Below are 23585 nucleotides of genomic sequence, written 5' to 3' on the forward strand. Positions count from 1 at the left end.
ATGTGAGGACACTGAAGGGAAAGGCTGGTTCTCTGTAGGCCGTCCCAGAATAGTTCAGATTGTTGCCCCTGGCTCAACTAGTGCACGAGAATATGATATAAAATGTTCTTTCTGCTTCGCCCCTTTCAGGGAAAATGTAAATAGGAGATTTTTTCCCATCGCTGTGGGGTCAAGCCCTAACTCCAAAGGAACATAAGTTAAACCCTTTTCAGTCTTGGCAGTAGACATGTGACTTGGTCTCATTCCTTTCCCTTGGGCCCAGCTTTCCAGAGCCACAATTTTATTTTAAACTTAGTCAAAGGAGTTTGGTTTTAATTATGTGCCTTCCTGAACTCCTGATAACTTTCAAGTTAAAAGCTTTTGTGGGGATTTTTCTAAGCCTGTCTCTGGTGTTTTGAGAGCCCTACACATTTCACAAATCAAAACCGGCCTGGTTCCTGTCCCTTTGCCGGGTTGCCATCTGAATTAATGGCGATCTTCACTCTGTTCTTTTATTAGAAACAGGTCCCAACCAATGAGATTATTATGGGCATGAAAGGAGAGAGCCTGCTTCTTGGTTTGGGGGCTTTTTTTTTTTTTTTTTTTAAACTATGGCCGCCTTCTACCTAATTCTTTTTATCTCTGTTTTCTGTATTCATACTGGTTTCTGAACAGCTTTTTGTCTCTTCCGCTCCAGGGTCTCACTCACCATATCTAGTGCCCCCAGCTGGGCCGTAAAAGTGGTGAAAATAATTCCTTCCATGAACAGTTTTTATCGAGTATCAGACACAGCAGCCTCGCTTCAGTGGCCATCATTCCCCTTCAGTAGAGGTGGAGGAGCAGCACTCTTTAACTAAAACACTTAGAGAAGTTCCTTGTACGACTTCCAGACCAGAGCGTGTGACATCATACACATGTGCATTAACCTGCAAACAGGACAGATACTCATGCCTTCTCTAAAACACATGATGTCATCACGCACAGATAAGCTCTTCAGACCCTATTGAAATAGTAGAATAAGAGTAACTGTTCTGTTTTTAAAAGTGAGAGCCCAGGGGCGCCTGGTGGCTCAGCTGGTTAAGCGTCCGACTCCTGATTACGGCTCAGGTCCAGATCTCAGGGTCTCGAGATCAAGCTCCGCACCATGCTCTGTGCTCAGCACACGTTCTGCTTGTCCCTCTCCCTCTACTTCTCCCCCTGCTGTGTCTGTCTGTCTCTCTCTCTCAAATAAATAAATAAAATCTTTTAAAAATATAAAAGAGAGGCACCTGGGTGACCCAGTGGTTGAGCGTCTGCCTTTGGCTCAGGGCGTGACCCCGGGGTACCGGGATCGAGTCCCACATCGGCTCCCCCGCAGGAAGCCTGCTTCTCCCTCTGCCTGTGTCTCTGCCTCTCTCTCTCTCTCTCTCTCTCTCTCTCTCTGTCTGTCTTTCATGAATAAATGGATAAAATCTTTTTAAAAAATAAAAATAAATAAAAGAGCCTGCAGAGAAGAAATAGGGCTATTGCCAGAACATAGGTAAGAGGAACTCACATTTCTAGCTTCTAGAAGATCCTAGACTTAGCTGGGGTCCCTGAGCCCTGTGTTGTAGGGCATCTCCTTATTTGCTGCCCGCTAGGCCGACTTCTTAGAATCTTCTCTTGGAAAACCTTTGGCGTTCATTTCCCCAGCCTGTGTTCTGCTTGCCTCTTATGATGTCACTTCCTGGCTTGCTATTCCCCTGAGCCCACTTGGGCAGACTCCCACTCTATCTTGTCTCCCTCTCTCCACATTCACTCAGGAGTCTCCCTGCAGGGATGGCAGTCAGCTTATTAGGATGAGAAGCAGTGTCAGGATAACAGTGAACTGTGCTTAGCTTGATTGACAGCAGGATAAAAAGGGAAAATTGAAGTTAAGTCTCTACCAATTCAGAACCTCTGCTCCTTCTACCCAAGACACCCAAACTTTTCTCTCCCTAAATCTAACCAGTGTTTTTCATCAAACACCAGATTATCTTGAACATCAAGCCAAGCAAAACAATGGTTTCTAGAGGTATTCCACCCACGAGAAAATGAGGAAGTGTGCTCTAAAAAGGTTTTTATCAGAAGCTGGGAAATTGTACCCTAAGTCCTGTATATGTTTTGTTTTGTTTTTAAAAGAGAGAAAGGGTGGGGGGAGTGCGAGGGAGAGGGAGAGAGAATCCTACATGCCCAGCCTGACATGGGGCTCAACCTCAAACCCCTGAGATCATGACCTGAGCTGAAATCAGGAGTTGACCGCTTAACCGACTGAGCTACCCAGGCGCCCCATGTCCTGTATACCTTTAAGCTGGCTTGCCTTTCAGCCCTTTGGGAACACTCCTCTTAAGCTAATTTCTATTACGATGAGAACATCATCGCCTCTAGAAATCCCAGTTGTCTTCCTTCTTTGATACTGTTTGTGTTATGGCAATGTGCTGCCTCTACTATATCCACATCTTGATTCTTGAAGTTTATATGCTCTCCTCTAATGGGCTGGGTTGACCTTCCCAGGACATAGCTAAGGTAGCCCTTGAAAGCAATAAAAAATAAAGAAAAAAATAAGAAACCTAAGGAGTCCAGATAGCTCCAAAAGTCAGGTAAAAGCAAGGGGCAGGGGGTGCGGGGGGTGGGCGGCAGCAGGGGGGGAATGTCAGAGGGAGTGAGGAAAGATCAGGGATTAACTTGCAAGTCCTACTTTCTCTCATCTCTGTCTCCCCTCGTGTCTACTGGATCACTCATCACCTAGACATTATTTTTATTAAAGTTCACCCCAAAATCAATTGATAGCACAAATCTTAACATGCCTTTAAAAAAAAAAATGATGAACAGTAAACTGTGATATTTGCTCTTGGTTGTTCCTGGGCAGAAATCAGGGTCATTCACCAGCGTCTCAAGTGGCTGTAAGACACGTCTCCTGCCGGGATGCCTGTAGGGACAAGAACTGGTATGGCAAGCACACATTTGAGCACCCTTAGCAGTACCTTCCTCTCCATGCCGTCTCTGGAGAGATTGTTTTAGGCCTCTTGAAAAGCCTATGGAATCTACCTTTTCATAATCAGGAACTTGATTGCTGCTTGGCAGCTCTAACCTTTTTTTTTTTTTTTTTTCTGTCTTTAAGTGTTCATATTTTATATCCACCTCCTCAGTGGAGGCCAGACTGTATACACAGCCATACTATACTGTCACAGATCTGAGAACTTCCTTAGGGGTGATGACAGGGCGAAAATAGCTTTATAATGTTTTCAGATCATTCTAAATGAAAAAGGTTAATTATATGTCATTCTTATAGGAATAAATCAGTGGAAATGATTAGCATGCTTTGATATATATATATATATATATGCTATAAGTGATCCCTGGTAAAATCCTGATTTACTTGTCTTAGTGAAAAGAACACCGTTTCTTCACTAAAGAGATAACTGCCAGAGTCTATAGGGCAAGCTGAACTTGAAGCTCAAGACGTAGCTAAAATCTTACCCAACAAATGAGTTATCTACAAAGGAAATTAAAGCATTTTCAAGTGAAGCCCCACAGTTTAGCCCTAACAAAGTCAATAAACGAACATGATTTGTCAGGAAGTTCATCGGGTCTCAGTCGGTGTGCACCATGTGGGGAAGGCTTCTGCTGTAGTCCGGAGGAGGCAGAGCAGTTTGGTTAAGCAGGGGTCCTCCTCCCTGCCCGAGAGGTGGTGTGGCATGTGTCTTTGGAGAGACTGATAAGGATGGTTCTCCCGAGGCGGTGGCGGGGGGTGGGGGGCTGGGGAATGGTCCTCCCGGATGGATGATGAAGTTTGAAGAAGGCAGCTCTGCCTAGAAGCAGCAAGAGAAAGTAGGTGGTCTCCTAAATTGTTAAATTGTTGTTTCATTTGGTTGCCCGTGACCTCAATTCCCTGGATCAAAGGTCCTGTGTCACCACTCTTACCAACATCAGCAGCCAGTAGAGTATTTTTCCACCCAAAAAGGGAATGGGGGAGGGGTGCGGGGCGGGGCAGGAAGCTGACACTTTGAGAATGTACCTCCTCGCAACTATCACATTTAATTCTGACCGTGAGGGTACGTGGTAACTTGCTCAGGGTCACGTAGTGAGCTGTCGGAACAACTGGGGCTCAGCTCCAGCCAAGGACATCACACTCCTTCCCGGAAACAGTAGAGGTTTGGTTCAGGGAGTCTTTACCGGGCACCCGTCATGTTCTGGTCCTGAGGATGCGCCCGGGAGTACGTGTGCGTGGATCGCGGGCCGGGAGACCTCCCCCCGTAACGACGTGGTTTTTTAAATGTATGAGTGTATGTCCTTGTGTTTCCCTCACCTTATCTTCTCAAAATTCGTGACTTTTAGGAAGCCTTCATGGGTGGGCCCGCTGGCTACCCCTCTTCTCTCCTTAGCACTTACTCACGTGTTGTCCCACGTCGCTTTGGACGAGCTTGTTTATTATGTTCCTCTCCCTGCTCTCCCTGCTGTCGTGCAGCTTATTCTGTTTATGCTTCCTTGGTGCCTCTTCTGCAGGGCTTTGCACGCAGTGGGTTCTTAAGTTCAGTAGACCCTTAACACTTGCTGGTACGGAGTTCATCGTAATTCATAATCTTTGGCATGTCACAATTCACAGGTTTCCTGGGATGTGAATTGGAATTCACCCAGATGCCTTAAAGGCTGGATCTTACCCCTAAGCTGGCAGAGCCAACAGTCTAGCATCTCAGTTTTACCTGAGTTGACTCGGAGCATTTTTATACATTAATTCTTGAGAAGCGATTAAAAATGCAGTTTCTTTTTTTGAAAATAAGCTTCAAGCAAGAGAAAAAAGCCTTAGTTAATGTTGAGAAAGTAGTCATTGATAGTGTGGGCCATGCATATGACTCTCCCTGAAGATCAGTTATAAATGAGAGACAGGGAAATTCCTCAGTTCCGGGTCTGTAAGTTTTAGGATATTCAACTCCGAGTGTATGAGAATGCTAAAGATACACCATATACTCTTCTTACTGGCCTCCTCATCTCAAGTGGGACACATCCTCACATTAGAAAGCCTTTGTTTAAGTCCAGTGGTGCTTGACCAGGGCTGCACAACAGAAGCACCTGGGGGACTTTTATCAAAGTCCTGCAGGATATTACTAAAATTTTTTACTTACTTACTTTTTACTTTACTTACTTAAAAGATAAATATTTTAAATAAATGTATTAAATCACCTAGGGGATATTTATTAAAAAATACATGTAAGAAGGCCCTACTCTAGACCTAGAGAAAGAGACTCTCTAGGATTGAGATTGGGATGTGTACATTTTTGAAAAAGCACATGAAAGAATTCTGATGAATATACTCCTGATTTAGAGAGAGAATTCCTTTCAGCAAATACTTCTGGACAGCCTTAGGGGGTGGGATATATTGCGCTGTCGTGCTGTGTTGGTTGACAAACCAGTGGCTTCCGGGAACCGTTTAATGCTTCTTCAGCAGAGCAGTGTCACTCAGCGACTCCTCAGTAGTCAAGGATTTATTACTCGTTTTGTAGATTGTTGGACCTTTGTTTCTCTTCTTCCTTCTTTTGTGTGTCCTCTAGGACTTTGTTGCTCTTCAGTATCTCCAAAGAGAAAATAAGTAAATATATTCAAATCACCTGAGTTTTTATTTGCCTGAGTTCTTTGGGGGGGGGGGAAAGGTGGAAATAAGAGGGTAACAGTCATCTATGATTTTTAAAAATGTAAATTATCAACATAATCATGTTTTGTTGTTTACAACCATAGATAAACCATTGATAGATAACCAAGCTTATGATTTATATCTACATCCTTTCTTTTGAGACCCCAGAGTACTTTCTTCTTTTCATTTGGTAACCACCATCCTAGGGACTAAGGTGGGACTTACCTGCTCCCCACACCCTCTGGCCACCTTTCACTACAAGTCTAGGCTAAAGCCAGAAACTGTCCTGAGTTTTAATATTTTTAGTTTGCAGTTTCACTGAGGGCAGGGTTGGGGGTTTGTGAACTGAAGGAAGTTAATAGAATGTATATTGAGATCCCGAGAGGCCAAATGCCACACAGAAAATCAGTCCCTCCTAGAAGACAAGGCTGGTTTATTAGTTGGGTGGTGGTGGATAGGGGTGGGGGTGCGTTTTTTTTTTATCATTTTACAGTTTGCTGACTTCCAGTTAAAAAAGATGCTCTCCCCAAAGTCGCAATCTACTGAGTCAATTAACATGAGCTAAATAGCCTTTTGTGCAGTCAGTTGAGTTGCTTTTCTTAAATTGCACCCATATCTCCAATTGTGAAGTTGAGACATCTGATTTGAAAAGTGCATTTATAAATGGAAATAATAATTATCAGTCCCTTGCTAATGCTTGTTTTGTTTTTGTTTTGTCTCTTCCTTTCTCTAGCATGAAAGACTTTCTAGGTAAGACCTTTCCCTGTTTTATATGCATGCTTAATACTTGTGAGAAGTGCATGTGTAATTAAACTCAGCTTTATATCATGTACTCATATTTCTCACCTCCTTTCCTTCCTTTTCATTTCCTCAGCCACCACAGTAGTTCAGACTTTTATTATTTCCTGCCTAAGTTAATGCAGTCGCTTCTCAACTCACCTGCTACCTTCAGATTCTCCTCCCTCCAGGTCATTTTGTACGCTTCCACCACATTGATTTTCCTAAAGCACCTACCAGGCACCGTGCTACGGAAACAACATGAATAAAACACTACCCTCACCTTCAGTAAGGGCCAAGGTAGTAGTATGGACAGGTATTAAGAGCAAAGAGAAGAGGCCATTAGCCTAATCTGGTTGTTCAGGGAAGACTTGCAGGGTAGATGCCCAAATTGAGATTGAGTTTAGATACGGTCATTTAATAGTGGAGCTAACACGGTTCCTTCTACCTAGATGGTGCTCTGTGATAATTTACTGAATGAGCTAAAGACCAGTGTTGCAACTGCTGAAAAATTAAGGAAGCAGATCAGAGTTTGGGGGAATGATCGTCTGTAATTTTTCACCTGACATTTGAAGATACAAAACTGATCTTCCTGAAGAACAGAATAGAAAATAGTAAAGATTAAGGAGCCGAAAGTATGAAGCTGTCTCCCTTCCCACCATTCCTCTGATAGAGAAGTTAAGAAGAGGTTGAGGGGAAATGTAGTTATGGGATAACATTGGGCAGATGAGTCTTATAATCTGTTTGATAACTGAGCTTGTTCTACCTTAATAATATATTCTAAAACGTATAAGCTTGCATGGGTTCTTCCTCTGCTTACCCTCTCACCAGGCACGAGCTGAAGATAAATAATTTACATCTAACCTAGCAGAAAATTAGTTTTGTAAATGTGATAGAGACTGGTATTTTGCTATAGTTAAGTTTTTTTAATTCTGTTATATTATAATGGCCATTTATGAAAAGAGACTTTCCCTATAGACCTCAAAATATGCTATAAAAACTAATGTTTAAAACAGCGAGATACTAGTTCAAGAATAAACAAAGATACCAGTGGAACACAATAGACAGTCCCCCAAAAGCCACATGTATCAGATGATTTTTCAACTCTGGTGGGGAAGAGTTATTTAATAAGTGATCATTGGAAAATAAAAAATAAAAAATAAAAATAAGTGATCATTGGGACAACTGACTGTTTGGGAAAACACATCCTTCCCTGAAGCCATACCAAAAAACAAAAGCAAAACCCAATTCAAGATGGATTACAATTTTTTTATTACAATTTTTAAGAGAAAAAGATTTTACTACAAAAGCAATAGAAGAGAATATTTATAATCTTTATATGGGAAAGACTCTCCCAGGCACGGTACCATAGGGGAAAAATTGTCAAATTTAGTTATATAAAATTTAAAATCTCTGCTAGTGAGAGACACCCTAAACAGACAAAAAGTAAAGTGAGAAAATATATGTGCAGCTTATGTTAGATATTTTAAAAGCCTTGCTACATAGGATGTCCCCACAGTATAACAAGCAAAAGATTAACAAAGGCTATGAAGAGACAATTCAGAAACAAGCAAAGATACTGAACCTTCCTAGTGATCTACAAATATTAAAATTAATGACAATGACCTGTTTCTCCTATTGGAATAGAAAGGATCTAGCTCTGAAGGACAGTATAGCAATACGTATATCAACATTTAAAATTACACCCTTGATCAAAAAGTTCTAAGATTTTATCCTAAGAACATAATTGGACAAATGCTATAACTAAAAGTTATAGACAAGTCTTCTCACTGTAGCATCATTTATAGTAGCTAGAAAGTTCAAAATAATATAGTTTCTGTCAATATAAGATTAAATTATTATACAGCCATACAGTAGAAGACCGTGCAGTCATTTTTTTTCTAATGAGGCAGATCTATATCTACTTACATAAGATAAGGTGAGATGCCTCCGGGTGTAGTGATAAGTGGAGGGAGGAGGAGGAGAGTTAGACAACAGTATGTATTATCTGGTTTTATTCATAGAAATATATATTTTTTAATGTATTTATGTGTTTAACCTTTTGCAAGGATAGAAGTAAAGTGTTAATGGGGGTTATTTCTCAGGCAGGATTATGGAGTGACTTTTACTTTCTGTTTTAGACACTTTGGTACTACGTAAGCATGTATTGCTTTTGTAATCAGAAAAGTCAGTAAAGAGGTTTCTATTTACAAAAAAATTTTTTTTAAGTGTAAGAAGAAAAAGTTGTGAAGAATGTTGCAGGCCTTAGCATCGCTGTAAGACCAAGTGGCCATATGTCGCTAGGAACTCTGCCTCTCCCCCTCTGTGTCCTCCTTGTTGCTCCTCGACTTCCTCTAATACTTACTTCGGCTCCCCCACCCCCAACTTTGGCAGTAGCTACCACAGGACAGAGCCATCAGATGGAAGTTCCACAGCTGTGACTCTGCACACATCCCGGGTCGGGGATGTAGAGCTCTGCAGGGCTGGTTTGTACTTAGCAGTTTTATGTGTGCCACACTTTCGTTTGGAAAGAACAAAGTCTGGGGAAAATGTAAACCACTATCGAGGAGCAGGATGATCGTTACACTAGTGTAAACGGATCATCAGCTGAGAGGCCCTTCCACTAAGGAACTCACCGCTCCTGGAAATGAAGCCACCATCAGCTCTCAGAGCTCAGCTGCTGGAAGATGTAGCAATCCTCATCACAGGCTAACAGTCGCAGTGTGGACTGGGGAACAGAGGGTAGAAAAATAGCTGTTTGGGCACGGCGGTGGTACCCTGAAGTGAGATTCCAACTAACCAGCAGTGCACCTAAAAAACATAGCCCTGATTGCCCCCCCCTCCCCATCCACCCTCCAGCTCAGAGCTCCAAGTCCATATGTTTCTGATTCATTGACAGTTCATTGGAATCATTGTCTAAGAGCCATTGGGATCCAAGAAACTTCTTTTAAAAGCACACTCTTCGAGGAAAGCTGTTGAACCCCAAACTAATTTGAAAAGCTCTGAGATTTAAGTCCGTCCATGAATCCAAACAGCCAGTTTTTCATGTAAGCTCCATTCTTGGCAAATGACAGCCTCCTCCTCCAAGCCGGTGCAGCTTAACCCCAAGGTCCAAGAATGCTGGCAGAGGAGATTCAGGGAAGGAATGTGCGTTGTTTTTGGCCGGAGTTCTCAAGGGCTTCTTAGAAAAGGCGTAAACTACCCTGAAGCATTACCTTCTCCCCCATTTCTTCATTCTCAAAACCAACATTTACCTTCCATGTATCTGCCACAGGTTGGAATCAGGAGGTAGTAACCCTACAAGCAGCGATTCCTATGGGGACCGGGCCTCAGCAAGGGCCCGCCGGGAGGCCCGGGAAGCCCGCCTCGCCACCCTGACCAGCCGCGTGGAGGAGGACAGCAACCGGGATTATAAAAAAGTAGGCTCCTTTGGCAACTTTTCTGTTGTTGGGCTACAACACATAAACTTCTCAGCCTTTTCCCCAATGTAGAAAAATGAGCCTAGTTCCCATGAAGCAGTAAATAGTAGCAACTAATTTCTTTGGGCTTCTTGGTCTGCTCCACCTCTTCCTCTAATGTCCTCAGTGCAGCAAATGTACACCTCGAATCAGATACTTAGAGGTATAGGAAAAAGTAAAGATCGACAGTTGTACACAGGAGAAATAAAAGTAGTGCTGTGTGTCTCAGCCCGGAGAGTCCTTTGTAGACAGTGACGTTATGAACAAACAGATGCTTTTACTGAGGACCTGCGAGTGTCAACCAAATACTTCTTGGTGATGGTACATGATAATCTGGTTTGGGGGGAGTTGAAAACATCTTACAGTTCATTTCCTTTGGTTCTTGCGGAGGAGTACCTAGCTCCAGGGGCAGACTTGAAGGCTTCCCTTTCAAGTGCTGAGATGCTGGGGGAGAAAACCATTTTTGTTACTGAAATGTTTGTTTTGTTGATGCTGTGTTAAGCAGAACTTGACTAAAATCGAGATACACACTAGATTGGCTCTAAAAAAAAAAAATTCTCTTTGTATGGGGAACCACAACGACTACATTTCTCCCCGGAGATTGGTATTTTTGAAGTTGGAGCACCATTCTATTCGTGTTTAGCACCTGGGACTTCACCAATGTTAAGAAGCAAGAACCAATTGGCCGAATGTGTTCTGGTTCCTAGACTTCCTCCATCTTCTCCGTGTGCCCCACAATGATGATTTGGGGGGGTTCTCATAGGATGAAACTGCATGAGTGCTAATCCCGGGAGCCCTGCCTCGTAGGTGACCCGATTCTCTTTCCCTCCTCTCAGCTCTACGAGAGTGCCCTGACTGAAAACCAAAAACTGAAAACAAAACTTCAAGAGGCCCAGCTAGAGCTAGCAGATATAAAGTCCAAGCTTGAGAAGATGGCCCAGGTAAGGGAGAAGAGGAAATAGGGTGGGTGGCAGGGGGAGTATGAGGAGGCCAGGTAACCTAGGGGTCAGAGATGGGAAGTGACATGGAATTAAGATTGGCCCTTCTCTGGGATCCCTGGGTGGCGCAGCGGTTTGGCGCCTGCCTTTGGCCCAGGGCGCGATCCTGGAGACCCGGGATCGAATCCCACATCGGGCTCCCGGTGCATGGAGCCTGCTTCTTCCTCCGCCTGTGTCTCTGCCTCTCTCTCTCTCTCTCTCTCTCTGTGACTATCATAAATAAATAAAAATTAAAAAAAAAAAAAGATTGGCCCTTCTCAGAGACAGAAGACAGAAGCCCTTTAGATTCTAATTTGATTTCAGAGTTCAGTTAGCATTTAACGTAGAATGGAAAACCGATCGTTCAGTGAACAATTCCTAACATCCTGAATGCTAATAATTAATATTATGGGTTATCTACTTATTTCTTAGTAGAAAAGTGTCGACCAGCATCACAAGATTAGTCCTAGGCAGTGTCTCCTGTCTTGATCATCATGTTTCAGTTCAGTTTATCTACTATCACCTCCTCGAGAGAGGAGCCCAGTAAACCCAGTGCAGAGAGATAGCAGATTAGGCCAATAGAAGTAAGTGGCTTGTGTGGGTCGTATAAGAAATCAGGGTCTGGGGCGCCTGGTGGCTCAGTCAGTTAAGCATCGGACTCTTAGTTTTGGCTCTGGTCATGGTCAGGGTCGTGAGCTTGAGTCCTGAGTCCAGCTCTACACTGGGGTCTCTCTCCCTCTCCTGCCCCTCCCCCTCCCTCAGGCTCTCGTGCTCTCTTTCTCTAAAAAGAAAGAAAGAAATTAAAGAACAAAGGTGTTATTGGAATGTACAATCAGGTCCCAAAGCCCAGGCTCTGTCCCACAGCATATGTTACCTCCTCAAGTCACCACCGTTTTCCAGCCTAAGAATAAAGAGTGTTAGTGGCAAACAGACCAGATAAACCATTTCCTCTCACTGCCAGGCCTGATTTAATTAGGTGGTGCTTTAGACGGTCCTAGAGGCAATAACCTCATCACCAGTGAGACGAACACTGCAGCCCAAAGCCAGAGCAAGTGCTGTCTTGGTTTATTGCTGAGTTAACAGGAAACCTATTTGAGTTATTGCCCTCCCGGAATGCCCGGGGACTCAGAACTTTGAGAGCTGAACTGAGATAAAAATGGCTCTTTACTGGGAAAGCATAAATGAAAACTAGAAATGCCTGGTCGTTCTGGCCATATGACATAATCCAAAAGCAAAGACTAAGATGCTAGGACCGTACGGTGCAGAGGACACGGGGCTCGGGGAACAGGGCTGTTAAGTACCTCGGAACAGCTTGTGGCAACCCTCCTGGGATGGGATGGGATGGGATGGGATGGGGTGGGATGGGATGGGCCAGCGCGTGGAAGACAGCACCCCAGAACTCGCCTGAGACTTCCGCAGGACAGCCAGGACCCCGCGTTTGCCAGAGGGTGCGGCAGGGTGCCCAGTGGAGAGCCTGGCCCGCGCGGCTGGTAGGAGGCTCCCCTCTGCCTGGTGGTTAGAGCTGAACGCGGCTCTTCCGCTGCGGAGACTCCGTGCCCCAGAGTGACTCAGTGAGACCAGGAAAGTGGGTCTCGATCCAGAAGAAAATCTATATGCGCGCGTGCGCCCGGCAGGGACAGACCACATGAACCTCAAGGGCTCTTCTGGCCCGCAGCGTTCCCGGGCAGGCAGCGGGTCTCATTCACAGGACACGCTCAGAAGGTGCCCGAGGCGGACTCTTACTCTGAGTGGTGCCGTGAACTGACAGGGATTAATTAATACAGATCTTGGGCTGCTTCTCATCAGGAATCACTGGGGCTACTTTGCAGAAAATTGCGGAGCAGCCCTGTGAGGATCCACAAGAGGACCCGATTTCACCCGCTCCCCACTCTCGCCAGAAGCACTCTTCTGACAGCACATTTTTTGACCTTTAGGGGTTCTTGGCTTTTCCACTGGCTTGTGCTTCGGAGCAGTGAGCAGCCTAACAAGCTGCTGACATTGGCTTGCACGGAGGACACTGAAAATAAAATCAGCCTTTGCAGTCACTGGGGAGCAGGGTCTACTTTCTAGCCAACTGCTTTGCTGGGTGTGTCGGAGTACACTTAGTTTTGCCAAATACAAGTTACTGAAATTCAGAAGAAATCACGGTGCTGCAGAGCAGTTCTCTGCTGTTTACCACAAATGGAGCTGCCTGGCCTGGCCGAGAGCAGGGCCTGTCAGCCCCACACGTTGTAGGGAGACACTTACCACATGGACACACTCGATGTTTTACATGAAAGGTCCACCCGAACTCTACGGGGGTTAAGATTTAAAAGACAAAACCAAACCAGTTCTTTGGTTCAAACAAGCCAGCTAAGTCACTCTGTAGATGCGAACTAAGGGAAAATCGTGAAATCACGACAGCTTCTGCGCATCTCAGGCTCAGGGAGAGAGGCCACGGAGGATATAAACAAGCTCCAGGGTCTACTGCTGCCTTTTTTTCTTTTCCTTCCGCTTCGTAGTAGATTCAGTGTAAAGGCAGATGGCCGTGACCTTCAGAACAGAAGGTGAAAGCCCAGGACAGGAGCCAAAAATCAAGAGTTTTACTGTTAGTTCCAGCTCTTCCTTTATATTCTGGAAAAAGAAACCCCTGCAAGAAGGCCAGCATACTTTCTATATTTATTAAATGTTTTTTGTGCATGGTACCAATCTAAATAAAAATAATCATCCTGTATAGGTAAAATGTCTATTAAGTGTGAGAAATTCTACAATGCCAAAGCCTAAAGGAACTCAGGGTTCATTTCCATTCCCTAAGAGTCACTACCCGAAGTTATTCTACTTTTGAGCTGTGGTGGCCAAATCCCTCCCTTGGCCCTCCTGTGAAATGTATAGCAGAAGTCAAAGATGTTCTAAAATAAAGTTCTGATCTTTTGTTCAGATAAAATCACACCCCGCCTGGAAGCTCAATATACAAAACAGATAAAAGTGGAACTATTCAGTTCAAAGCAGGGCAGACTGCGCGAGGGGGCTCCTGAGAACCCCTGGAAGCCCGTCCACACGTGGAAACATCTGCTTTTAAAAGAAAGTCGCGTCAGTGCCCAGAGCAGAAAGAATAGGAGCGCAAAGGGCTTGCTTGGAGTGTGCCGTGGGGCTTGGACACTCACGTTCATGAGTCTCTGGTTTTCACAGAAGAAAGCCACTTCTCATGCCCTCTGGGTTATGGGATCGCTCACAGAAAAGGAGAAGGGAGGGGTGGGGGGTGTAAGAAGGTAGTTGGCGTTGAAGACCTAGCAAGTGCTCGTGTGTGTGGGGATGTCTTTATTTGCACTTGTGGCTGCGCCAGATTTTAAGAAACACTGCCACTGCCCTCCGCTCCCCTGTGGGAATCCTGCAGACCCCAGAGAGGCATCACGTTAGGCTTAGGCGTCGACCAGAATCTGTGTGCTGGGAGCCTCTGCCACGGCGAGAGCCCAAAGCCCTGACATCTATCTCTGGATGTCCCGACGGCGGAGCTAAACCAGACTGGGCTTCCCGCTGACCCTGAGACAACCCAAGTGACCGCTGTTTCTCTTCATTTGCACTAGCAGAAACAAGAGAAGACCTCTGACCGATCGTCAATGCTGGAGATGGAGAAACGGGTATGTGTGTGCTTGTCTCCCCGCCCCCCCCACCCCGGCCCCCGTTCCATCTGAGTCTCTCTCACTTTGTTGTTCATGCCAGTGGAAAAAGTTTGTCTTAAGAAGGCAGGAGTCCTGCCACATTCCATTCCCGGCTTGATAATAAATTCTTTTTGTGTGATTCTGGACAGCAATTTGATTACTAGTCCTTTTGGCTTCTTCAGATGGTCCGTACTTTTCACTTATTCCAGCCTTAGGGTGGGAAGGTCCTTGGAAGGTCACCCCATGTGCTGGTTGGGTGCCTGCACGCACACACGTGCCCAGGACCAAGGTCTCTTTACCCTTCCTGTCACCTTGAACAAAAAGGACATTTTCAGGAGGACCCTCTGCCGTTGATTTTGGGCTCCTGAGCTGAAATATGAGCCAGCAGAGTCTTCCACTCACTCTGACCAGGGGTGGTGAGGGGGCATTCTGGCTCAACTGCTGACCTCCCCCCGACTGCATTCAGAATATTTTTCTGGGATTTGACGTTCTTGGATTGGGAAGACTCAGATTTATTGATGAACCCTAGCTGCGATTTGACCCCAGAGGTTTAATACGTTCCCATCTCTCCTGTTTAATTTGGAAAGCAGCAAAGTTTTACATTTTATTTCCTTGGCCTGTAACAAAACCTCGTTGGTATCTCAGCTAATCAAGGAATCTCTGAGTTCAGACTAAATGAGGAGTCGGCTGCTGGAAGAGAGGGGGAGGGGTGCGGTTTCCTCCTAGATGCTACTTCCCCACTCACCATCTGCTCCCCATCATGGTAGAAGCAGCTCCTTAGGAATTTGGGGGGAGCGTTACAGACGATAAGGATGCCTCTTCCTAATACAGAGCAAGGGCCCTGGTCACTTGCAGTCGTTTGAAATTCCATGAGATCTTCAGCTTGCGCAGAATGGCGAGGGCCCGACCATTTGCTTATCTTCTAAATGTCTGATGGGAGATTTAGGTCATGTGATTTCTATCAGTGAAGTAGTTTCATCACACAGATCCGAGCGCTCAGTCCCCTGCATGAGGTTTGCCTGAGACGTGACGCTGCTGATCACATGGCACCTGGGAAGCAGCATTTTGACTCCCCTCTAAACCCCGTAGATGTTCAACAGTCTCATTGTTTCTAAACAGGAGAGGCGAGCCTTGGAGCGGAAAATGTCAGAAATGGAAGAGGAGATGAAGGTATGGAGAGATGTCTGTCCTCTCTGTGTGCGCCCATTCTCCAAGTGCCTGCCAGGACTGGGTGACTGAGCGTAGGCCCACCCTTCCGGGTCTCCCCACACACTCAGCCCCCTCAAGAAGCCATGTGTGAAGAGGAGCTGAGCCTCTCTCCTCAGCCATTTCATAAGCGCTCTCAGATCGCACAGCATCCCCTGTGGGCACCCCACCGCCCTTCTGGGAACCAGTGCTGCCTCTGGTTTCAGGGGAGGTGTCTGGCTGACCTGAGACAAACCTAGGTTGAACTTCTAAGATTCTCCTTTTTTTTTTTTTTTTTTAAAGATTTTATTTATTTATTCATAGAGATACAAAGAGAGAGAGAAAGAGACACAGGCAGAGGGAGAAGCAGGCTCCATGCAGGGAGCCCGATGTGGGACTCGATCCCGGGACCCGGGGTCACGACCTGAGCAGAAGGCAGACGCTCAACCGCTGAGCCACCCGGGGATCCCAAACTTCTAAGATTCTCTAAGCAATAGCTTTGCCCCCAGGGGCTGGATGAAAAGGCTAAAACAAGGTTGCCCCCTCTGTAGGCCTCACATTAGGCGCCTGCGGAAGCCTGAACATGGCCCGAGACCTTCCTGCCGGGCGCACCTCCCTGTCTCAGCCCCTCGCCGGAAGGGCTGCTTGAGTCATTCTGCAGCAGAATGCAGATTGGTTCACACGTGGATTTCCTGCCCCAGTCCATTTCCCCCGAAGTCCGCAGTAATACTCAGCACTCGCCCACTAGAATGAGCGCAGGGCTCACGCCTCCAGTTACACTCCATGGCTCTCTGCTTTCCTCTCCTGCACCGTGACCGGCCTGCAATGACCATCATCTCCATTAGCCGCTGTAACGAACAGCCGCCACCCTGCGTAGCTTTGAGTGCTAAGACTGACAGTCCACCCAGAAGAGTCAGTTCCCTGCTGCGGAAGGGGCAGGCGAGCGGTAGGGAGTATAGAGCTGCCCGGGTAGCCACCTGGATGGCATTCGGGAGCACCTGAGCCCTGCACGTGCATCACGCCACACGCCACACGTCACCTAGGGCTTTTGCTGGGCCTTGGCCTTTTTTTTTTTTTTCTTTTTTTTTTTCTTCAAGGATCTTATTTTACCAGATGTCTGTTACGAAGCATTCATCTGGCGAAACTCAGGTTTCTTTGCCTGGGAACCAGAGCACTGGGGCAGTATGAGGCAGATCCCAGGTCTCCTGTGAGCAAGCATCCGTAATATGCAATCGGAGCACATTAGGAGAGACGTTTATTACAATGGCCAAAAAAATTCGGTTATTTACTGAAAAAAAAAAATCTTTCTCAGGACCTGACAAGGCCCCACTTTACACAAGATCCAACACTCATAGTGGATCTTCTCATAGTCCTGTTTCTCTTTATAATTCCAGAACAAGGAGACGTGCCGTGCTCTTGAGGTCTTACAGTCACGGTTCCCAGGCTGTAACTGATCGTAACTGATCACATTCACATAGAATTTCGAGTAATGCCTACTTATGTCTCCAGAAAGCGGCACTTACTTCTTTGAAGTTGATGTAAAATAGCAAGAAGTACAAATAACAAATGGTTGATTCTCCTGCAGTGACGACCTCCCCCTTAGCGTCTCCTCTTCTGCTCCTTCCAGACCCACCTGGGCTACCACACGGGTGTTCGCCCCCACGTAGAGCAGTGTGCTAGTAGCGCTAGGCAGTTGTTGATGAATGAGTCTCCACTGCTCTTGGTTGTTACACTGGGGGTTTCCTCCACTTTTGAAACCCCCTGAGTGATGCCATCTGTACTCTGCTGTGAGGCAGCTGTCAGTGATGCTCATTAAGGAAGAGCCTGCATGCTGATCAGGAGCGTGTCAGTGAGGCCAAAGCTGGTGCCTTCTAATGAGTACCCAGGACCCCAAAGCCAGCCCAGACCCACTGGTCGTGGAACTCTGCACCACGTCCACCCAGGCCCGTGCACAGGACCCAGAAAGTCCCCAAATGGAGCAGTTGAGGTCCTTCTGTCCTCCTATCCCAACCCTAAATTACCGGGCATGAGAGCCCCTTCCGGGGTTCTAGTGGCTCCCAGTCCTATGGTCTGAGACAGGCTTACGTATTTTTCTCTCCCTACCCTATGAGGTTGTCATTTCCTAAACTAGGTCACGACTTCCTTTCTTTCCTCAGTAGAGAGCACAGTACATGAAGGTGTTTGCTCTCTCAGCCTTAAGTCATTTGCCAGCCAACTTCAAATTCAGTTGTTTAAATTATCAAATGGAACCAGATCCTGAGTGTTTAGACCTCAAAAAACAGGTACACCAATTTGAAGCTGTTTTTGTTTTTGTAGTTAAAAAATGGACCCATTCGGTCAGTTGCCATTGTTCTCCATCACCAACTGCAAAGCCACATGGAGAAGAAGCACCTGCAAGTCCTAAAGCCCCTAAACGCCCTTTGCTCCGAGCAAAGCCCAACACCAGGTTTCCGCATCGTCCAGCTCCCCTAGAGGGGAGGGGGCAGGAACACGCCGCGCAGCCAGCACCTTGAGATAGGCAGAAACTCCCCATATGTAGATACAAACATCATGAAGCTGCTGTCGCTGGCCTCCAAGGAGCCTCGGAAGCCGCTTGGGTAGCCTTGGGGCCTTCCCCGGGGCCACAGCCGACGGTAATGAACATCTTGGGAGTGGTCAGTGGTCAAGATCTGTGCTGTAGGCAGCCAGGCCACCTGGGACCCAGCAGAGCCACGGGCCGGTTAGCCCCTGGCCTGTTGCCTATTTGGTTTATACAGACGCTCAGACCTCTGGGGCAGTCAGTAGGGAGCAGGTCCTCCAGGGACCCCGAAGATGCGGTAGGTGCTGGAGGACACAACGTGGCTCTGGCGCCTGTTCTTGTGACTCTGGCAAATACAGTGCCAGAGCCAGGTTCAATGGGGACCATGCGTCGGGCTCCCCCAGACGTACCGGGGCTCTGTGCTTGTGACATGGGCGGTGCCTCCCTGGCCTTACCTGAAGGGTAAGTATTGCTCTGCCCAGGACAGACTGCGCTCGGATCCTGGACTGCAGTGGATTCCGTGCCAGCCCCTGACAGCTGTGCATGTCAGCGTGAGCCGTGCGCCGCTGCTCTGGGGCTTGCCCACCTCCGACCTGACGACATTCCTGCTGCACCCTCCATTCAGCCTCGGCCTCCTTCCCAGACCCTCGCCCTCCCTCCCCCGGGTCCTTGCATGAGGGGCCCAGCAGACACTCCCCTTTTAGGTTGGTCTTGGAATTTTTATTTTTACTTGCTCTGGAAATACCACTAGCTGATCCTGCCCTCGCCCACCTTGCCCTGTGCCCTGCCCTCCCCTCCATCTCCTTACCGTGCCTTGTTTCCAGTTCTGTTCCCTACGGAACATTCCACCAGATTGTTTCCTGCCTCTCTCCCTCATGCTGTTAGCTTCCAGATTCTTCTACCTCGATCTGCTTGTACTCACATGTTAGATGGAATCATTTTCATAGTTCGTGTCATTAACGATATTCCCTGGGAGGCAAGGACCACTCCGTATAATGACAATGATTATGTTGAAAGCTTTGGTCCAACGTCAACACCAAAGAAGGGTGAGAGCCAGGGACTTTCCGTTGGTTCTTACGTTTGTTCCCTGCCCATTTCTTTAAATATTCCCATATGCTGCACCATGATCTCCTCTGATCCCAGTCCTCTCCATGGATGAGGTGCTTGCAGAGGGTAAAGAGCATCGCCTGGCCCCTGCCCTTCAATGGCTGCTCTACCTTTTTCCCAAGGTGCTCATTCTCCCTCTTTGGGGGAAGAGAGATTCAGCAGTTTGTCTCTGCTTGTTTTTCGTTTTCACTGTTTTTTCCCCTTCATGCTGCCTTTCATTTTCTTGCTTCTTCACTTCCAACTATAACCCACTAATCCTTCATTTCTATCCCTCACATCCGTGTGGGTATGAGGCGCTTCTCTCTGGTTTGTCGTCACTGTAATCCACAGGATTTTTCATCTTCCTCTATGAAGCCCCATTTGCATAATAAAATCATTTCCTCCCCCAAAGAGCTGATGGTCTTGGTTATGGGGTCAGTACAGATGACCCCTTAGGCAAGGACAAATAACAGTAGGCAGGCCGGGGATACAATGCCGTTTAGTGAAGTCTTTAAGGTCCTTTATGGGCTGCAGGGTATTAGGAACAGTGTCTGTGGGCTGTTGTTCTGTTCCATCTGTAATACTTACAGATAGTGAGGTCTGCACTAGTACATCACTCTAACCAATTCCATTATCTTGGACATTTATGATTCCTCCAACTTCAGTGCACAGCTGTAATTCTCAGAGTAGGAGTGTGTGTGTTGTGAACAGCTGCCAGCCTCTTCATGAGCTGCGACAGAGAGCGCACGGTTAGCCGTGAACTCCGTGATGCACGTGGTCATACAGCAGGTCAAAGGCGAGGTAGCAGTTCTTGGGTCTTGGAACGAGCCTCTGGACTGCGGAGGAGAACCGGCAGGGTTAACGAAGCAGCATCCTACCGAACAGGTCAGAGCACCGTGCAGACAGCTGCCAGTGTCTTGTCTGCGTATGTGCCACTTGAACCTTCTGAACAGTGCAGGCCTGGTACAGGTACTTAAACGACAGGCCCCTCTTTTGTTTTCCTTGTTTTATTTATTTATTTATTTTGAATAAGAAATAAAAGAAGGACCCAGAAACAAAAAGAAAACACAAGTAGGAGTAGGGGGCCAAGTATGGGGACGAGAGGAGAGGAGAGGAGAGGAGGGAGAAAGGAAAGGGCCTCAGCTGGATTTAGGAACACGGAGTCCTCAACTCCAGGTCCACTGACGATGAAGAAGGGCCCCGAGGCTCGGGCTGCACCGCGCTGAACCAGCTCAGAAGGCCCCAAACCACGTGTGGACTGTGACTCTCAGAAGTGCTCCACGTGCGCTGCCTGAGAGCCTCGCGGTGGTGTCCACGTGGCGACCTTCAGCCCCGTAGCCCTCGTAGCCCTCAGCGGGGACCTCGGCCTGGCTCCCGCTCGCTGGCGCATTCCTCCCTGGTCCTCCCCCCTGCACCATCACTCCTGCCTTTCTCATTTCCTTTCTCGCATGCGGACTAAAAATGAAAACAAAAGGTCACGTGATTTCTTTGTCCTACTTTGATCTCTTCTGGTCTGTCTTGTCTCTTTCTCTCTGTCTGTCTGTCCCCTCCATGTTTCACTCTCTACAGAACCTCCACCAGCTAAAACAGATTCAAACCCTGAAGCAGATGAACGAGCAACTGCAGGCTGAGAACAGGGCCCTGACTCGAGTTGTGGCCAGGCTCTCGGAGTCCGTCGAGTCCTCGGAGGCGCAGGAGCTCTAGTTCTTGCCCCTCCTCTCCACCTCACTTCCCTCCTCCACCACTGCAGGCACGTTCACCCTTCTTGTTGGGCCCAGAAGCCCTGTGCTCACCCCGCTCCACCAGAGCCGCCCCACGCGGTGCCTGTCCGTGTCAGGCATCTGCAGGTGGAAGGAGCTGGGACTGAGATCACGGATGGGACAGGACAGCCTAGGGCGACGAGGGCAGTGGGGGGCCTGGCCTGGGCTCGTGGTCTGTTTGGTAAGAGCAACACGCAGCCTTCCCCCCCCCCACCCCGCAGACCGAATACGGATTTGCTCACGTGGCTACTCGGCTACACAGGTGTACGCGTGTGTGCTCACGCCTGTGTCTGTGCACGTTTCTTTGGTGGAGTCGTGGGTCGCTGAAGCGGTTGGGGTTGGTCCTGGACTCCAAATTGTTGTCAAGCCTGGGGTAACCAAGGGCAGGGGCTCTCAACCCTGGCTGGGAGCTTGAAACATATGGTACCTGGGCGTACCCCCCACAACGCACGCCCCAGAATCAGTCGTCTGGGTTGGGACCCCGGCATTGATAGTTTTTGAGACCTCCCCTGTTGATTCCTTTATGAAACCAGGGTTGGAAATGGCCCTTTTCCTACCAGACAGAGCTGAGTCCTCTGCATCCGACATGCTGGATGGGGCCGGTGGCGCAGAGGCCAGAGCTGCACGCCAGCAAACGCTGTGCATCCCGCCGTCTGAGTAGAACTGGGTATCCTTTGCCTCCCTCCTGCAGTAATCTCTGCTTCCCCCCCTCCCCGGAGGCATCGCTCGCATCCCCGTCACAAATCTCTGAGCCCTAGGGAAGTGCCCCCGGACCCCCACCCCTTGCCCAGCCAGACGTTCCCTAGCGGAGGTGGCTTTGCAAGGGAGATGGCAGTCAGCGGAGCAGGCAGGGCGTTTATTTCAACCGAGAACTGCAAACGTGTGGTCTGCAAGACAAGCTCACAGATAACTTGTTTTCCCGTCACGATGCTGTGATGGGGTCGCCACTGCTGAGCGGCTTCACCCTCTGAAATGAGTTTTTAATTTTCAGCGACGATCTAATTAGTCCTGACCAACGCCTGTTCTTTTCTGTGCCTATTTGCTTGTGCCTTCGGGGTCAGGGGCTGCCAGCTAATACCCACTAGATCTGAAGCCCCCAAATTACCGTTAGGGCTGAGCTAATATCTGCTGTAGATGCCGTCGCACACCAAGAAAATTGAAAGGGGAGCGGTGCATAGCCTGGCACCAAGCTGCTCCGGTACCCGACGTGGTGCCGTGTTAGGTCCAAACTCCACGCTCCACAGTAAGCCTCAGGATCGTGGGGAGGTTCGACAGGGGTGAACTAGGGACCCCAAAACAGACCTGCCATTTGTGTTTAGTTTCCGTCTTTATGCAAGATACTCTAGGATACGGGGCAAAACTGGATCGTGTGCTTTCAGTAGTTAAGACCTACGGTGACAGTTGTCATTTATTAAGGCCTGTGCACGGAACTTTTTTTTTCCTTAAAGATTTTATGTATTTATTCCTGAGAGACCCAGAGAAAGGCACAGACACAGGCAGAGGGAGAAGCAGGCTCCACGCGGGGAGCCCGATGGGCACTCGATCCCGGGACCCCGGGGACATAGCCTGGGCTGCAGGCAGCCGCTCCACCGCGGAGCCCCCCAGGGGTCCCTGCACGGTAGTTTATATGCTTTTGCCTCAGTCCCCAGAACAATCATTGTACCAGATGGAAAAACCGAGTTACAATTTAAGTAACCTGCCCGAGGTCCCCGAGAGTCAGGGCGGACCCGAGGTTCACACAAGTATGCCCGGCTCCCGAGCCCTCGGCCCCGGAGGGGAGCTGTCTGGTGTGAGGCGGAGCCCGGCCGCTTGTTGAGCGCGGGCCCGAGCGTGGTGCGAGGGGTCCTGTGGGCCGCGCTGTGCCCCGCCGTCGCCGCTGCGGCACGGAGGGCGGCCCTGTGCGCTCTCGGCCTCTTAGCAAGCCCCCAGCCACCTGCCAAAAGATTTTGCCCCTGCGAAGAGGCCTTGACGCAGTACACGGCTCCTGTGGCGGACCCGCAGACGGGCCCCTCAGTCTGGCCCATGATCAAGAGAATATTCCGTGACATGTAAAAATATATAGAATCAGACCTTGGTGTCCAAAAATAAAGTCTTACTGGAACTGAGCCCTGCTCACCTGTTTACATATTCTCCTTATGCCCTAAGTACCTTTGTGCCAGGAGCGGGGCTGGAGTTGGAGCAGACGCCTGCCTTGCTGACCCCGAGTCCCTGTTGGCGGGCCCCTCGCAGACACCCGCGCCGCCCCCTGCCCGAGGGAGACGGTGGCTAGGCCGCCGGACCGTGTGCTCGGGGACTCTGTCCTGCCTCGTGGTTTGTGCTGGTCCGTGGGGATCCCCCAAGAGGTCGTCTTCCCGGCGTGTGGCGCCAGCCCCTTGCCCCGGGTGTAAGCAGCGGGGCCGCCCGCTCCCTGCCTGCGCCTCGGTCGCCCCAGCCGGCCTGGCCCCCCGGGCTCCTGGCCTGCAGCACAGCCCCGCCCCAGGCCCCGGCGGTCGCACTTGCCCAGGACGCCGTCCATCAAGCTGCCGTAACCTAGAAAGTCAGAAATTAAGAAAAGCTGGCCTCGGGGGCTGCCGCGGAGCCT

The 23585-nt window shown here is 48.3% G+C and overlaps 1 protein-coding gene across 8 annotated transcripts in view; it reads left to right on the forward strand.

Moving 5' to 3' along the window:
* PPP1R12B (protein phosphatase 1 regulatory subunit 12B) overlaps positions 1-23585 on the forward strand; it is a 205852-nt gene that overhangs the window by 176817 nt on the left and 5450 nt on the right. For 3 of the 8 annotated variants that reach the window (XM_041759157.1, XM_041759189.1, XM_041759213.1), the window contains 6 exons: positions 6339-6355; positions 9657-9801; positions 10677-10781; positions 14381-14434; positions 15575-15625; positions 20814-20994. In XM_041759157.1, the coding sequence (XP_041615091.1) occupies positions 6339-6355; positions 9657-9801; positions 10677-10781; positions 14381-14434; positions 15575-15625; positions 20814-20948 (507 nt within the window). In that variant the 3' untranslated portion in view covers positions 20949-20994. The remainder of the gene's footprint in view (positions 1-6338; positions 6356-9656; positions 9802-10676; positions 10782-14380; positions 14435-15574; positions 15626-20813; positions 20995-23585) is intronic. The other 5 variants (XM_041759173.1, XM_041759196.1, XM_041759222.1 and 2 more) reach the window with 3 other exon arrangements.

This window comes from Vulpes lagopus, chromosome 1, assembly GCF_018345385.1.
Source record: "Vulpes lagopus strain Blue_001 chromosome 1, ASM1834538v1, whole genome shotgun sequence".
NCBI lineage: Eukaryota > Metazoa > Chordata > Mammalia > Carnivora > Canidae > Vulpes > Vulpes lagopus.